The sequence below is a fragment of the Bidens hawaiensis genome, unplaced genomic scaffold, assembly GCF_021521415.1.
Source record: "Bidens hawaiensis isolate Kalapana, Puna unplaced genomic scaffold, B.hawaiensis_p1.1 tig00029359_1, whole genome shotgun sequence".
NCBI lineage: Eukaryota > Viridiplantae > Streptophyta > Magnoliopsida > Asterales > Asteraceae > Bidens > Bidens hawaiensis.
Genome location: NW_027494861.1, coordinates 73,782 through 91,974, shown reverse-complemented (window position 1 = coordinate 91,974; position 18,193 = coordinate 73,782). Strand labels below are relative to the sequence as shown.

At 33.4% G+C, this 18,193-nt stretch overlaps 1 protein-coding gene across 1 annotated transcript; it reads left to right on the top strand.

Annotated features, from left to right (window-relative positions):
* The first annotated feature begins 12,831 nt into the window (after positions 1-12,831).
* Positions 12,832-17,759, top strand: LOC143578829 (uncharacterized). Its single transcript, XM_077062298.1, has 7 exons — positions 12,832-13,545; positions 14,280-14,398; positions 15,448-16,218; positions 16,317-16,554; positions 17,238-17,403; positions 17,483-17,570; positions 17,651-17,759. The coding sequence occupies exons 1-7, from the start codon at positions 12,934-12,936 to the stop codon at positions 17,733-17,735; spliced, it is 2,079 nt and encodes a 692-aa protein (XP_076918413.1). The 5' UTR covers positions 12,832-12,933; the 3' UTR covers positions 17,736-17,759.
* The last annotated feature ends 434 nt before the right edge of the window (positions 17,760-18,193 follow it).

The window sequence follows — 18,193 nt, the reverse complement described above, 5'->3', positions numbered from 1 at the left end:
TTATCACTCGTTCAATTAATAAATTTGAGTTTATGTATGGAGCTCGAGATTTGAATAATTTTGCAGAAATTATTGGATGACAAGAAACGAGAATAGACACTTGAGGGTAATTAATAAAGTTAGTTGAAATGAGAATAAGTTCAGTAATTCACTAGGGTAATTAATAAGTTGAAATGAGAATAAGTTCAGTAATTCACTTTTGGAATGAATAGTAAAATGAAACACAAAATTTTAAAAAATGAACTTTAAATTCACACTTTTTAAATAACTACCTTTAAACTATAAGGGGACTGGGGGTGGTCCGTTATAGGTGGCCATCACGCGTGATGGTCACTGGAACACCGTCGCCGGTCCTCCCATCACGCGTGATGGGGGGCCGGCTGTGATGGTCATCACGCAATCAAAACTAATTTGACCGTTACATGTGACCGTTGAAGGCAATTAAAAAAAAAACTTAATTAATCTATATAAATATAATCAAATCCATCTTCAAATCCAACTCAAATCTAAATCAAATCCTCTACTACAAACAACATTCTAACATCACACAAATGGAGGGTTCAAAGAAACGTGGCTCGGGTTCAAAGAAAACCCAATCCCGATCAAAGGTTCGACAAAATCTTGGCGAGCCGGCGAGATTACGATTACAAGATGAACCCGACACAACCCAACCATTCCAACAACAACCTTGTCAACCACAACCGTTCCAAAACCAACCATTTCAATCTCAAACATTTAATTCACCGTTTTCATCGACACCGTATCAAAACCAACCGTTTATTCCACCTTTTTCTAGCCAAATATTTCAAAATAATCCTTTTGAAACGTTTCAATCTCAACCGTCACATACGTCCGTCGATCCTTTAGAGGATAACAATGTTATACATCAATTTGCACGTGCTTTTCGTGATGAAGACGATGATGTGGATGAAGACGACGATGAAGATGAACCCGCGGAGGAGGATGCCATCGTCCGTAGACCTTGGTCGTCCGCGGAGGAGGTCGCCTTGACCAAGGCTTATTTACACGCCTCCGAAACAAAAAAACACGGAAACCAACAAAAACGAGATACGTTATGGAGACGTGTTATTGCACATTTCGAAAAACTTCCCGGTGCAACCAATCGAAACATGGATAAAATGACTTCCAAGTGGGGAGATTTGAATAGAAAAATGTCAAAATTTAATGCTTGCTACATCCAATTGGTAATTATTTTTTTAAATTTATTAGTTAAATTTTTTTTATAATTTATTACTTTATTTTTACAATTTTGATATATATATATATTTTTTGAAATGTTTTATAGAGCCGAGATCCACAAAGCGGAGCGAGCGAGGCGACTATCATAAAGAACGCCTTGAGCAATTATACAAAGATTTTCCGATATAAATCTTTTCCCCACTTGGATGCGTGGGAGATTGCGAGACACCACCCGAAGTGGGAACCGGTTCCGGTGGTCGACATGGACGGACCGACGGCTCCAAGGAAAAAATGATCTTTTTCAAAAAGATCAAAAACTTCCGATTCCGAGAACTACACAACGTCTACCGACGGCTTGTCAAGCAACACGCCGAACATGAACTTGAACGATCAACCTGGAGACGATCCCGACGAAGACACACCCACACCCACACCCACACCCACACGGCCGCATCGCAAGAAAAGTGGGAAATCGTCAAGATTAGGAAAAGGAACAGTGGCCGAGGACTTCAACGAATACAAGTCGGCTAAGTTGGCGGAAATGGTCGAGACGAAGGAGCGAAAGCAACTAGCTCTTGCTTCAAAATTAAAACGTGACGAGGCGTATGTCAACCATTTGAATGAAAACCAAAAAAACGCCGATTTCACATTCATCGTACAACCGCACGAACATCTTAACGAACCCCTTTAGATCGATCCTACTTCAACGCAAACGCGAGCTATGCGAGAAGTGGGGTTGGGAAGCGCCGTAGGTTTTTTTTGTCGGTTTTTTAAATTTATTTATCCTTGTAATATTTATTTAATCTTGTTTTATTTTTTATTTAATTTAACCTTATTTTAGTATTTATTGTAAAAAAAAAAAATTCCATCACACCACCACCCCCACCAAAATTCCATCACTAGTGATGGAAAATGATGGGGTGAGGTGGCACACCGTGATTGGAGCAAGTGATGGTTTATAAACCACCCCCACCCTCCTAAATAAAATGTTTGTATAATCCTCTAAACTCAAACGAACAACACATTTATCAAATGACTAATGCTAGTACTTAGATTTCCTGTTTTTTAAAACAAATCGTGTTTAAAAAAATTAACCTACTTATTATTTATTTTTGTGTAGTCTCATGTCATGAATAGTCGCCCCTATATTTTTGTAACTATAGCCTCTATGTTTTCAATTTGATGATTTGAATATACAAGGTATGAGATGTACGTTTAAATTGTAGATCTATTAATTCAACAAAAAACCACGTTAACACATGATTTTGTTAATACCATCTGACTGAATTTAGTTAATTTAATTTAATTTATTTAAACTTTATGAGTAAATTTTCAAGTTCACAAATGACAACCTATTGCGAATAAATTCTTTTATCAAATTGATGAATTAATTTCAAAATCTAAATATATCCTCATTTTGTTACGAAAGTTTCATAAGCATATTTCATTATCAAAAGCATTAGTTGAAGATATACCTCAAAGATAAGGCAATGTTTCAATGTTTTGAGCAAAAGTTATCATAAATATTTGTAACAAAAATCCAACTATGGTGAAACAGAGAACATAGTTCGTGCAACGTCCAAATTTTGGTCATTTGATCATGATCGTCATGGGATTGGAAGTGAAACATCGGTGAATTTTGATGGTGGATTTGTCTGGTCATCAGTAATCTAAGTCAAAACAGTAATTGAGCCTAATTTGTTGTGTCATTTCTCATTAAAAAAAACCTTATTGACTATTGGGCCGCCTAGGCCGATATGGGCCGACTAGGACCAATTTGACCCGACTAGACCCGATTTGTACCACTTAGTGCCTAGAGGGTCCGACTAGCCAAAATCGAAGTGTTTGAGGACCACCTAGGCCAATTTTTAAAACACTGAGATAAAGTAATGATCCCATAAAGTAATAACAACCTCATGCCAAACAATACCAGGACAAAAAGAAACAACCTGATGTCATACAATAACAAGATAAAGAAAACAAATTCATGTCAAACAATAACAAGATAAGAGGAAACAACCTGATGTCAAACAGTATCAACATAAAAAGAAACAACCTGATGTTAAAGTATTAAACAATAACAAGATAAAAGAAACACAACTTGACGTCAAACCATGACACGTTCAAAAGAAACAAGATTCATAAAAAGTACAAAAAGAGACAAGATTCGTAAAAAGTATTAATACATAACTGTATAAGAATACTGATTTATTCACTTATCAGAAACACAACACAACACACATATAGATGGAAATTGAGTACAACAAACACAAAAACATACCAAAATCCAATTATTCATCGATAAAATGGTTTACAAATATGCCAAAGGAGATAAGTTGCCCCGTTGGATATGATCAAGATGCTAGAACAACCGAATAAGTGTCACCACCACACGTTTCCAACCCATCATATACAAACGAGCTGAGTAGAATCAGCAGCCACCATGAACATCTTGTGCCATGAGTAGGTCTCTCCGGCGACCGGTAATAATATACAGGAGAGAGAGGGTTTGTTAATGGTGGTGATGATGATATAATTAAGGTTGTAGTGAATGGTGATCATGTGGTGGCTTTGGCTTTGAATTTTAGGTATATTGCAGAGAATCTTCCATGGGATATCCGGTGACTAGTTTCCCTTTTCTCTTTGCCTTTTTAATTTTTTCTTTCTTTTATTATTTTTAATTATTAACCCTTTTATTGCCTAATTAAAATAATTAAGAAAATTACATCTTTTGGAATATGCTCGAGGAAAATCACTAACTATTTTTTTTAATAACAAATTAGATTTCATTAATTTAAACCATGGCAGATTGATTGAAACTTATATCTAGAGGTGTGCATGGATCAGTTTAGGGCGGTTTTGAGCCAAACTCATAATCATAACTGACCCGTTATGACAGTTTTGGTTAATCGGTTTTGTAGGTTATAGTGAGTCAGTTATGGTTATGGGTTGATTAACCGTAACCAAAACAATGTAATTGGGCCTAAAAATTTGATATCAATTATTACAAAAAACAATATGACATAATTTAACAAAGTATGTAATCCATAATATTAATACCAAATATTCAAAAAAATGAATGACATGATATAATCCAACAATAAAATTCAACTTAATTTGATAACAAACACTGAACCAAAAATAACAAAATTATATAATCCGACAACATGCTTGGTGGAAGTTAATCCCAAACATATTGCTGGTTAAATAAATGAGTCGGTTGGGTTATAGCGGTTTTAGAATTATCTTTAACCAAAATTGACCCGTATTTGGTGGTTTTTAAAAATTCATTAAATCGACCCACCGGTTATGTCGGTTATCGGTTAAAATTAGTTCGGTTATGTCGATTATGGTTCGATTTAACGGTTATGACTGTTAAGTTGCTCACTCCTACCTATAACCTTGATTTTCGTTGCCAATTACAATTTTAGTTATATGAAAACGTTACATGGAAACGTAAGTTTACCCGTGTAACACCCCGGCTAAAGCGGAAACGTCCGAGTGTGACGCACAGATTGTTCAAACACACGTGACACTATTTTGTGACCATAATAACATTAATTCATTAATAAGCCAAGTAACACAAGTTCAAATAAGAATACAACTTGAAATCAAATCATAATCCAAACAGTTGTCTCGTTTATTAAATATCCTAGGTATTCTAAGCGTCTTCTAGTCCTTCATCCTCTAATCACGGTACCTATAACATATGTATAAAATACGGTCAGCTATAAATATAGCTGGTAAGATTTCCACAGTTTATATACTACGTAAAATCCATACAATTCCATGAAAACTTGTGAAAAGCACATAAGAGTTCTTTACACTCGATACAATAGACCTGAGTGTAAATAACAAACGAAGGTCCTTTCCAGTTGGGGCTACCAACGTACTTGGATAATGAGGTCCCTTTTCCACTCGATACAAATGGACCAGAGTGTAAAGGGGGGCGTATGATCATACTTAATGAGGCACCCACTTGAATTCCATGTATATAACAATTAATCAGTTAAGCACACAAGTCCATGATTGAATTGTAGTTTGTAAGTAATCGAAGTAGTAACACTTGAATTTTATAATGGATACATATGCCACCCCAAAACATTAAAACATTTAAAAAGGGGTTGTGAAAACTCACCTTAGTAATTGAAGTGAAAAAGGAATAAGAATAACTCGAAAGCGTCAAAGGAAACCGAAGCGGTCAATCCGTACGAACTATAAATAAGAAAAAACACGACTTTTAACGACTATTCTAACGGGATTTTAAAGTTGATTAGTTGCATGAATAATTTTAGAAGTTAGTTATCATTTTATTGTCATTCATTACAAATTTTATGGCTCTTAGATTTTTAAATTATTATTTATGTTTTAACGGAAATCGGTTGTTAACATGATTTTAAGTATTTTAACGGCGAGTATATGAAGTTTAAACATTCGAAATACTTGAACTATTGTTTGTAAGTTATAATTATATTTATTGCGTTGACTAAACGATTTCTAGAAATTTAATGTTTACTTTATGTTTATTTAACGATTTTTAATAACGACTTACGAAAACGAGAAACTTGATTTTTAAATGTAAAATGATGAGATATATTTTATAGTTACTTTATAGCATTTTATATATATATATATATATATATATATATATGTATATATATATATATATGTATATATATATATATATATAAAAGCTTAACGGTAATTTTTAACGGTTTGTAATATTTTAATAATGAAACTAACACTAATATGAGAGTTAGGATGTTTTATAAGGCACGGATTTTAAATAAGGATTTTATATTGTACGCTTATTACCAAGTTAACGAAGTAAAACTAAACTAACAAATTAACAAGCTAAGGTTTAACGAATATATGGGTTAACGAATCATAGTTTAACGAGTGAAAGTCTAATGAATCAAAAGTTTATTGAATTCTAAATGAATTAATGCAACAAAATTTATAATTTCAATTTTTAACAATTTAATGAATTTTTAAGGTTAACAAAGTAACGAAAGATAAATTAGTGTGAATGATTTAACGAACATTATAGTTGAGTTTTTATTTGAAAAATGATCCTTTATATTTTATAAAAATTTTATTTGATTAAAAAAATGATTTTAAATTTATTTACGATTTTTAAATAATTAATTGATTTTTATAGAATAGATAAATGGTTAAATGAAAAGGATAACCCGGGTCTGTAGTTTATTAGCCACCATGACTAACCACCAGACCAGAGTGGTTGTGTTGTTTTAAAGACTAGAACAAAACATTATAAATATTAACAATCAGTTCATCTCCTCTCATGAAAACCCTAGATTCAAATTGATTAACCTGGTTCATGTTTGATGAAATTGATTTGGGGTTTGTTTTAGATGTTAAACGCGAGTTAAAACCATATAAGAATTACCTTGAGAGATGCCGGGAAGAGGGAGAACGGATTATGGCAAGAGTTTGATCGGAAAACTTGAATTCGGATTATAAGTACAATATTGTGTTAATTGATGTTTGGTGTGAGTTTAAGCTTGTTAGAAACGTCCTATTTATACTAGCAATTGGGGTCAAAAACGAGTTAATTCTATTGATTTGATCGCGGCGTAATACCCGGCTATAGTTACGGATTTTTCGATGATTACGAGACGTTATAAAGCAATTTACCTTTTTGTTTGCGTTTATTATCGTTGACTTAAGCCGCTAAAATAACTAATCGAGTTTAAATAGGCGTTTAATGGTGGTTTTGGGTTTCGCTGACGCCAATTCCGACGGCCGGACCTTCCTGACGGAAAAACGGGGTGACTGGTGGGGAGGGTTGGGTTAATTATATAAATTTTGCACATTTTGCAATTTAGGTCCCTGAAGTCTCATACTCTTTATACTTTGAGTTTATAATATAATTTACAGACACAACCCTTGAACTTTAAGAATGTTATGATGATTTATCATTAAGAGTTTTGGATAATTACGCTTTTAACCAGTAAGTTGATTTAACGATAAAGCTCGAGATTTTACAATTGAATCAACGTAATAACAATTGAACGGACATTGAACATCAAGCATCGGAATCTTATATTAATAGTAAATGATGAACAAGAATGCATTGAACGATAAACCATGTCGGAAAACATTGACGAACGCCAAACGCAACTTGGGAATATAATTATATGTCCATACACACACACACACTTGATAACAAAAATCCGAAAATTTGAAACGGATCGGGTTTTCGGGTTTGAAAAGTAACGAATGTTACAACACGTGATGTCCTTAATGAACAAAGTACTGAGACTATCCACAATTCTATGGGCGTCCTTAAACGCCCTTTGGTGTCATATTATCTGCCACATCATATCCTTACAAATCCTTAAAAACCCTAATTAATGGGCTTGACTTTGGACTGGACGTTGTGGACCAAAATTAGTTGGGCTAGATGGTAAATATCATATATTTATTAAAAAATTATAAAAGTGGGTAAAGTGAATAAAAATTTGGTTTATTAATAGCATTATAACCAAATGCCATTCTCTTTTTGAATATTTGTAAATAAAAATAAATTTTATAATCGAATAATGAATTCATATGCCACTTCACTAAAGTGAACGGTGCTGAGTAGAAAAAAAAATATCATTTTAATGTTTAAAGATTCCTTTATCAAAATTAGGCATATAATTGTATTTATATAAACAAATTTGTATTTTTTAAATTCATTTTCTTAATCATACAACTTCATATATCAAATATACATTTATATGATATAAGTATCAAATTTTTAGTTATTTGATTTATTATTACAATAACAACAATAATAATAGTAATAATAATAATGCAATTATTATTATTATTGGTAGTGGTGCCGTGATTGTGGAAGTCGTATAGTCGTTTTCGTAGTAGTATTCGTCGTCATAGTCATAGTAGCAAGAGTATAATCAATACCAGTAGAAGTATGAAATTGAAAAACTAATGTTTTTTTTGATAATATCGAGGTTTTAATTATTTTATAATTTGTGAAGAAAATATGCCAATATTATACTCTATAAATTGAGAAAAAAAAAAAAAACTTTGGTGGTTTTTTTATAATACTTAAATCATATAATCTGATATTTTTTGATTAATAATAATATTTTTTAAATAATAAGTTTTATTAGAAGAATACAAAATCAACTAATAGGGAGTTTAAACGTATGAAGTAATTTAAAGAGAAGATTATAGAAATTGTTTTGATGAGCATGAAAACAGAAATAATAAGTTTTATTAACAAAAAAGTAAAATAAAATCAACCAATAGGGAATGCACATATGCCAACTAAATTAAAGAAGGATTGTAGAAATGGTTTTGATTAGTTACTATTCCGGGGGTATTTAACCTCCACAGTGCCATGTCATTGTTACGGGGTTTTAAAGCCTGTTCCGTTATGGTTTAAAGCCCATTGGATGCCTCTATATATATATATATGAGAGAGAGATTTTAAATGAGAACTACTTTGAGTTTTAAGAACCCGAAAGAACTTAATGTAACAAACTTTTTTTGAATTTTTTTACACATGTAATATATATAGGTTACATGTACGTAAAAAAATTATAGAATTTTTTACGCACAGAGTCGACATTTTACATATGTGTAACGGACGTTTAAATTAGTGTAATCACTGTACATCTTTATTCTCTTTCCTACTTTAATTTTTTAATCAGATTAATCTTAACCACATAATCTAATCTATTTAATTAAATGTGTTGTTAAGAATGAAGTTTTTAAGTTTTTTAAAACTCAATAAGGTCTCAAATTATCCCTCTTATAAGTATTAGGTTAAAATAAAAACTCACTTGAGTTGTGAAAACTCTATAAACTCATTCACAACCGCATGTTTTTAATTAAATTTTAAATCTTGTATTCAACAATTAAAGTTAATAAAAAATATAAAGGTAAATATAACTTTTCCCCTCCCCTTAAAAACATATATAAAAATTTGTAAAAAGTTGTAAAAAACAGCAAAACAATTTTTTTTAATTTTTCGATGTTTTGTATTAAATGTAACAACATATATTACATATGTAAAAAAACGATATTACATAGGGTTTTCACACTCAAATGGACTTTCATTCTATACTTCCTCTATGCGCGCGCGCGCACACACACACACACATACGTATCTCTTCTGCGTCGGCCGTTCCAAGGCCCCCCTCCTTCCACGCCCCTTGGAGATGTTTTGTGCCCCATAGTGAGGGGTCTTAGGGGTGCAAACAAGCCGAGCTGCCCGCGAGCTACTCAAGATCGGCTTGTTAAAAAGCTCGATCAAGCCAAGCTTAATTAAGCCTCAGCCCGAGCTTAAGCCTAAAAGTAAGCTTGTTTAATAAACAAGCCCGAACTTGAGCCGTCTCGCAAGCCCAAACGAGCCTACCATTATATTAATTTTTTAGAATATATATTTAATAATTATTAATATATATATATATATATAATGTTATGAAAAAATAAATAAAAATAATTAAATAATATATATATATATATATATATATATTATTTTATACATAAAATAATAATAATAAAAATATTTAAAAATAATTATAATTATATAAAAACAATTGATAAATAGTAAGCGAGCCGAGCTCGAGCTTGAAAGTCTACTCACGAGTTGAGCTCGAGCTTTGAAAATAAATCTCGAAACAAGATCGAGCCCTATGTAAATGGGACTAGCCGAGCTCAAGCCTAGTCAAGCTCAGACTCAGCTCGGCTCGTTTGCACCCCTAGTTTTGATAAGCCAGGCAACTGACCGACTTATGGTCTCCCCACCGAATAGGTTGGTTTGGAATAAAGGATTTTTCATTTTCTTTTAATTGTTTTATCCCCAACCAACCGACTGAAAAAACAGCAATGGGAATAGTCTTCGTATGATTTTTGGTTTGGTTGAGACTAATACTATAACACACAATTAGAACTCAGAAGTCAGGAGCTATCACCTATGGACTACTTGGGTCGAGTATTAGCGAAAAATGACATAAACCTCTTAGCCTAGTAGCACTTGGTGTTTGACAAGCCGACATTAAAGTTAATGTATGAACGAGGTATGAAAGCTAAAACATTCTTAACGCAAACATTTTGAAGTCACACGTTGTCAATGCTCAATGTGTTCTTGTTTTTAAATTGCTATTATTAATTTATTTAAGTATGATGCATGATATGTATATGTTTGTTTCAGGTTCGAATTGACGCAAATTATGTTTTCAAACGCACGAAACATTTATATTATTTTATCTTTACCAAAATAGGGAGGTTCAAGTCTCATAAAGTGGACAATATGTATATTTTAGACATGTGTTATGTTACTCAAGAGTGATTCCAAACTCGTTCATGTTGGCGGGTTTGGTTTATTTATTATTACTATTTTTAACTATTATAATCATATATAAATCCAATCAATTTATTCCGTCTCATTCCAAAATAACATATAATTTACCATAAGACATCCTACTTGACGTGAAATGTGAAAGCCTCCACTGTCTATATCTATCTAGACTATTGTCCATTTCACATGTCACAACCCACTCTCTCATAACACATAGACTCTATGAGAATATTTTAAAAGAGTTTGTGTTCGGTTTTGAAAAAACAAAAAAATAAAATAAACATGAGAAACATATGGTTTTATGGAAAATTGTACTTATTAAATGGTGATGATTCAACGGGTTGCGACGAAAGATTAGTAGGTAGTAATGAGTAATGAACCATCAGTCGATTATAATATTCATTGGGACATGATGGTTCAATAAGATTGTGACTATTTGCAAATAGACTATAAATGAGAATCAAACAACAAACATTTGAGACACATCCAAAAAAAAAAAGAAAAAACCTTACGGAAAATAATCTGTGGATATTAAAACTATAAATCATATGTACTATAATTGTTGGATTCATATACATGAAAAAAAATGTATATTAAAAAAGTACTGTTTGAATGGTTTGATAACCGGTCTTTTTACATCATTGCATTTTATATCTTAATATCTTGCGAGGTTAATAAATCAAACAATTATCCCATATTGTCATTCGCTATCCACGATTTGAGCTAGGGTGGGTTTGAGCTTGAGCTCGAAATTAAACGAGGAAGATTGACTTGACAGCCTCGGCTCGAGCTTGAAGTTAAACGAGTCTAAGATCGAGCCAACGAGCCGAGCTTGGGTCGAGCTTGCCTCGGTTGAAAAAATGAGCCGGATCATGCTCACCTTGGTTACAAAAATGAGCCGGTTTGGCTCAGTTCGTTTCAAATGAAGTTTTTCCTTTTTTAATTTGAGCTTTTATCAGCGAGGTAAAACCATGAGTTTTTTGATCTAACATTAACATTGCTACGAAAAAAGGAAATATAAATGTTAGTTAAAAAGGAAGTAAGTTGAACGACGTCTTTTGATTATTACTAAGGGTCAAGGGACCCTGCACTCGTGTCAAACTTATCGTTGAATTCAAGACTACCAGGGAAGCAAGTAAACCAGCACTTCTTAGAAAAAATAATAATAAGTTACATTATTTAAGAAGGGCATAGTTGTCTTTTGACGTGATTGATTGCCTCTTATTCTTCCTTCCTATCTATCATCATCATCTTCAAAAATAGACGTTGCAGTTAAGGCACAACTTATGCGACTTACTTCTTCAACAACGTGCATAACATTCCTCTTTCTCTCTCACACACATACACATGACGGTGTGTGTGACTAATACCTAATATTGACAGACTCATTTTATTCCTGTTACTGTAGGATTTCGAGACGTAAATTAACAGGTAATTCAATTAAACAGAGGATTTTGACATTTTATCAACTTATTTATGTTATTCGGTTCATTATTTGTTGAATTTGCCACAGGACGCTTGAAATTAATCATGTGAATGAAGAATTTGAAGCTTTAAAGGTGCTGATTCACAGGTTCATTCGTTGTTTATGAATTTATTGATAGTTTACTGGTTTCACGATTAGGTTTTGTAATGCGTTTATGTTAATTACGTGATTTATTATTAATATGAAATCAGTTTTTTATATTTAATGTTGAACTTGAATCTACACATACAGATTGAAATGATTTATTATTATTGATATGAAAACTGTTTATTTGTTTCTGTTTGAATCTGCGTAGACAGATTGAGTTTTATGAAGTTATATCTGTTAAGCGGATCATGTTATGTGCATTTTGTGATTAGGCTCTTTGATTTTGGTCATGTTATTGAATGATATTGATTTTGAAGAATAGGTCAATCACACGTCAGTTGACTATTTTGACGATTTAATTTATTTCAACTGGTTCATATTTCATATTTGTTGATTTATCAATTTGTTTGTTAGAATGCAGTTTTTGCCTTTGGTTATTTAATTGAATCTAGGTAGACAGGACATGTGGTGTGAAATGTGAATTGATTTGGTATGCGTTTAAATTTTATGTGATAATGTTTGCTCTCAAATAGTATATGAGTTTTTCATAATTAAATTACATGTTTTAGATCACCGACATTTTTATTCCTTTTCTATATAGAATTATTATGGTCAAAGAGAATATTTATAATAGGACAATTATTAGTCTCTTTAGTCTGTTTGTTCAAATGAAATCTAAAGTATCTTAAATCTGAGGATTTTTTGGGTCAATTTTAGTGATCCTGTAATTTACAAGAATGAAACACATCCGGGAGAGACCGGTTTGAAACACATCAGCTCACTTATCAACAATCCTTGTGGTTAACTGGTTAAGTGTGAAGAAATGGAGGTGGCCGGACTACACAAGGCTTCTGGGATTGATTCGTATCTTGGTAATAAAGATAGGTCAACCACTCGGACATCCTTTATCAGAAAACTGTGGAGGGATCTTGAAAATGAAGGCAGGGTTAAAGAGAATGGACGGCTGCAAACGAGTGGTGTGATTGTTAGCCCCGAAAGCCCATCCTCATCTTCTTTGGAGGGTGAAAATGAAATTGAAAATGAGCGTCCCCAAAGCCAAAACGAAATGGTGGTTCAAGAGAAAGAGGGTGTGAAGAAAATGTTTCATGAATGCGGAAGCAAAAGTTTTGGGGGACACACGGTTCATAGTTCTTCACGTCTGAACAATTGTTCAAGGACACAAAGGGTTGGGGAAAATGAATGCAAAAGAGTGAGGATAGTGAGGGAGTGGTTAGAGTCAAGCACTGGTTCAGAAGAGTCAACTACACCGACTGGTTCTCAAATCAATGGTGCACGGAGTCCTATTCGTAGGATATATGGCAGACAGGCTCTTATTGACTTGTTAACAAAGTTTGTTAGAGAAAGGAAGAGAGAAGTTGATAATTTGTTGGAGACCAAATATGTTTCAGATTTTGCACATCGGCACCGAATTCAGGTGAGATTCTTTTAAATATCTGTTATGCAATTACACATTTATGTTTGTTATTGCTATGAAATATGTTTCTGTAACTTGACTCATCACCTTTAAAGAGAACTAATAATGAGAAAATAGTAACACTAAAGCCTAAAATTATTTCACTTAAAAAAATAAGCTTTAAAGTAAATTAAATATAACCATGTGATGAACTGATGCAGATATTAATTTATGAGCTTGTGCAAAGCTGACCCATGACACCAACATTCATTGCCTATCACAATAGCTTGTTTTAGTTTAGGTACTGGTTCAAATTAAAATATTTTCACATCGCATCGTTAGGATGTTTCATCCAGTAAGCAATGTTTATGCTCTCTTATATCCACAATTTGTGACACCTCAGTCTAATCCACATCATCCTGCCCACATAAGAACCAGGACCTAATGAATACCCCTACCTCAAATACCATCGATGCATTTTGGGCGCTTTGTATAAGGGGCCAAGCGTTACATAGTCCACTTTTTCATAAGGTTTTTCATTAAAGATCTAAAGTTGGTTTAGAATTCATTGTTCTTGACAGTCTTATAATAAGGATTATCAGATTATGCAGTTCCATTGTAACTGTGATGGTAATGGTGCAATCCTATAGCAGTTTTTAGTATTTATATCCAATTATTATTCTGCTTAACAGCTTAAGCATTGACTTATGAGTTAGTATTCATATTGCAATATTAATACCATAGCTCAATTGTAGTCATTACTCAAGGGTAGATTTTTGCGGAACCGAAGCTTTGTAGAAGATGAAAAACCGACTTCTGTTGCAGCAAGTGAACTGGGGTTTTTGAGGCGAACAAATGCTGTATCTGATATAAGGTGCATTTTATTTTTATCTTTGTTTAAAATAAAATTTCTGTTTGCTTGAATTACCTTAGGCGCAAAACAGACTAGTAGAATTTTTAGATTCATTGTTCATACAGTTGATCCACTATTTCGTATAACTAATGTTTAATTTTAATATGCATATTAGTGTCATATTGTCTAATGGATTTTTTACCCACCCCAATTTTGTGTAAAAGTAACACACTACAAAAACAGTATAGATCCCTTCAGTACTCTAGCCTTGAAATGCCAGTATATTAATAAATAGGCATTATTAACCTCAAACTAAAAGAGCATATAATAGAACAATCCTGAAGATACATCAAAATGGAGAAAATGAATGCTATCTATACAATGTGTACACAAGATAGTTATACAAACCAGCTGTAAGAAGCTAACAAATTACAAGGATTGAAACATTATAATAAAACACATGCCGAATGATCAAAACAAAAAAGCCACCTTTACCAAATATTAGTTTTGTTTTTTTTTCTTAAAAGTATAAGATCATTTGGGCGCCACACCACTCCCACAACTAATTGACCTGCCCCTTGTGTGATCTCAACCACAAGAAAAATGTGGGCACCACACCAACTAACTTGTTTCCAATTATTTTATATATATATTTTTTTTCAAAAGGTGGTGTTATAAAATCTTAAGAAACTTAGTATTTTAATAATCTTATAATATACAAGTTACAATATTGTTAAATTTTACGTAGTTATAGCTGTACTAGATTTATAATCTTATCAATTTTTTTAAACTATATAAAACCCTGACCACTTTAACATGCATGCGACCATATATTCTTTTTATAAGTTTTACCATTTTACTTGGTGTGTACTAAGCGAACTTTTAGTGACAGTAAATGGTGATGTGGCACGTAATGCAGTCTCAGATGTTTAGATTTACACTAGTGTTGGTTAGGAAGATGTACCTATAAAGCTATGCTCATGACTAATTTCTTTTTCAAAAATTCACAACTATGCTATACTATGCAAGTAGAAGGAAAGTGGTTTATTGTAAACATTTACTTGAATTAGGAAAGGGTTCCTCACCAGATTGAACAACTCTTGCCATGCCGCCCAGTCTGACCCTGACACCATATCTGATAATGAGGTGAGTAATTATGACCACATTGAACAAGCTGAAGAAGTAGTTGAGGAGATACCACATGAAATCCGTGAAAATTTTGAGACAACTAACTTGACTACTCATCGGGGGTCCCACAGTCCACCAGAATCTCCTTCTTCAGCAGGAGAAATGCATGATAATAACATTCTGCAGTATGAAGAAACAAAGAAACTACCACAGGCAGTTGATTATTCCCAATCAGACTCTGACACCTCATCTGACAATGACATGAATAATGAACAGACTGAACATGTTGGTGAAAATTTTGAGACAAACAATTTTACATCCAACTGGGAATCCACCAATCCACAAGAATGCACCCAGACTAACTCTGACTCTGACTCTGACTCTGACACCGCATCAGATGATGGCATGAAGTTTAACCGCATTGATCAAGCCGAAGAAACCGTTCACGAGGTTCCAAATGCAACCGGCACTCCACAAGAATCACATGATGATGGTGAATGGTATCAGGAAACATTTGGGAGTGATTTTCAAGATTTGCATGAAGAAGAGTGGTATGTCAATGACAATGACAATGTTGTGGACTCCACAGAAAGTTGGTTTGGTGGGAACAATTCCTATCTGGAAACTGCTCTAGTGAGGAGCAACACATTCTATTGGTTTGATGATGGTGATGATGGCAGAAGGGTTGTTGAACTCAGAGAACTTACAAACAGGTGGATTACAATATCATACCAATAATCTAGCTATCAACTTCAACTATTCAAATAATGCAACTGACTAAATCAGAAAAATCTTTATTAATGATGTGTAGGAGAAGTGTCTCTAATCTTCTTCAAAGTGACTTTGGTCCACGACTTGACCAGCTGATGCAATCACATGTCAGTAGACAAGATCAGGTATTCGAGTCGGAAAATGAATATCATAATCAGCAACAAAGACTAGGTGAGAATGCAAATGGCATAGATGAGTCTCCACAAAGACACGGGGACCACGATTTGCACGGTGCAGAAGACATTCGATTCGCTAATTCCGATTATCACATGTCGACTGTGAGTTTTACTTCTTTTACTTGAAACAATTAACAAATACTTGTTAGATCCCTAGCTTGTCTCAGCTTGGGGTGTGAATTTCTTACACATGAACCTAACACCAAAATCGTGTGTTTAGATTTAGTCTAAACGGGGCCAGTTTCAGGTTGACCCAGGAACACATTTAGCTAAAAAGTCAGGTCCCGGTCCGCTGATGGGTCTGCAAGTTTTATCTCGTTTTGATCTTTTAAGAAAACAGTGTTTCATACTTTCATGTCATGGTAGGTATTTTATGCCAAAATTTAGATGGCAAATGAGAATCTGGCATCAAGTTTAATAATTAAACATAATTGTTTTCTATCCCTTTGTAAATCTAGTTATAAAGTAATAATTTTAGAGTATTAAAATGAAAAATAGTGGGTTAAACGAGTCGCCTTCATGTTAACCAACGGGTATTTGTGTCATGCTTGGGTTCATGTGTCTATGTGTCTGACATGATCTTTGGGTTCGCGCCAAGTTGGACCCGCCAAAACGACCCGTTTAACACCTCTTGTCCCATGTTTGAATCCAATTTTGTTTTTCTGCCTTAGATGATCCGGTTGGTTAGCAGGGTCGGTGGGTCTGTGTGATTACGAGTAAATGGTTTGCGTGGTAAAAAATATATTTGCTATAGATAATTTATTTTATTGTTTAACCTGTTGCAGGAACATGATATCATCAACAGCTTAAGGATTGACATGGAGATACTTGAGCAAAGGATGAACGACATGCAGAAGATGCTTGAGTCCTGCATGGATATGCAAGTCGAGTTGCAACGGTCAGTTCAGCAAGAGTTGTATTCAGCTCTGAACCGGTCATCAAATTCTAGAGGTTTGTTTATTTTCCTAACTTCTTCCATATGTATATTTGTAACTTTTTATCTTATAAATTATGAGATAATCTGGTTCAGGAGCATTTGAAGAAGGGTTTAAATCAAGTCCCCAAACCGGAGACTGCTTCTTATGTTGTGATGATGGGTTTGAATCTTTGCCAGATAGGTAATTAACATAATTTAAACTCTCTACATATGATTAACATAATAGAGTTCAATAATGAAACCATCAAATTGTTCATCTAGGTCTGCACACATGTTACATATATGCTCAAAATGCGCCCAGAAAGTTAAATGGTCAAAGCTAAAGGAAAGTGTCAGGCAACCTTAAGCTGCTGAGGTGTAGCATGCTGAAGAATTAATATAACAATATATTAACAGTTTTGGAATAAGAAAGAGAACTGTGTTTTTCTGATCAGGTAAATTTCATTAATACCTCATTGTTCTTGCTGATTGTGTTTATTGAATTTTTATCCCTCTGATCGACAACAGGTCATTCCGGATACATAAAGCTAAATCAGTAATCTGTCTCCGTTTTTGTTGGAGATCAACACATCCTTAATCTTTTTAGTGGCGAGTTTATGATGTTGAATACGAGATGAATATAGTTTATCGGATGTGGTGAGTTTATAGGCTTTGATTAGTGTTGTAATGACATGTTTACGTGCACTACTACATGTGAGTTAATATAACATGATTATATTAAAAAGGATTATATAAAAAAAAATCAAGCTATTGGGAGAATTAGCCTGATTTTTCAAATAATAACTCATGTTTTCTACTAGCACA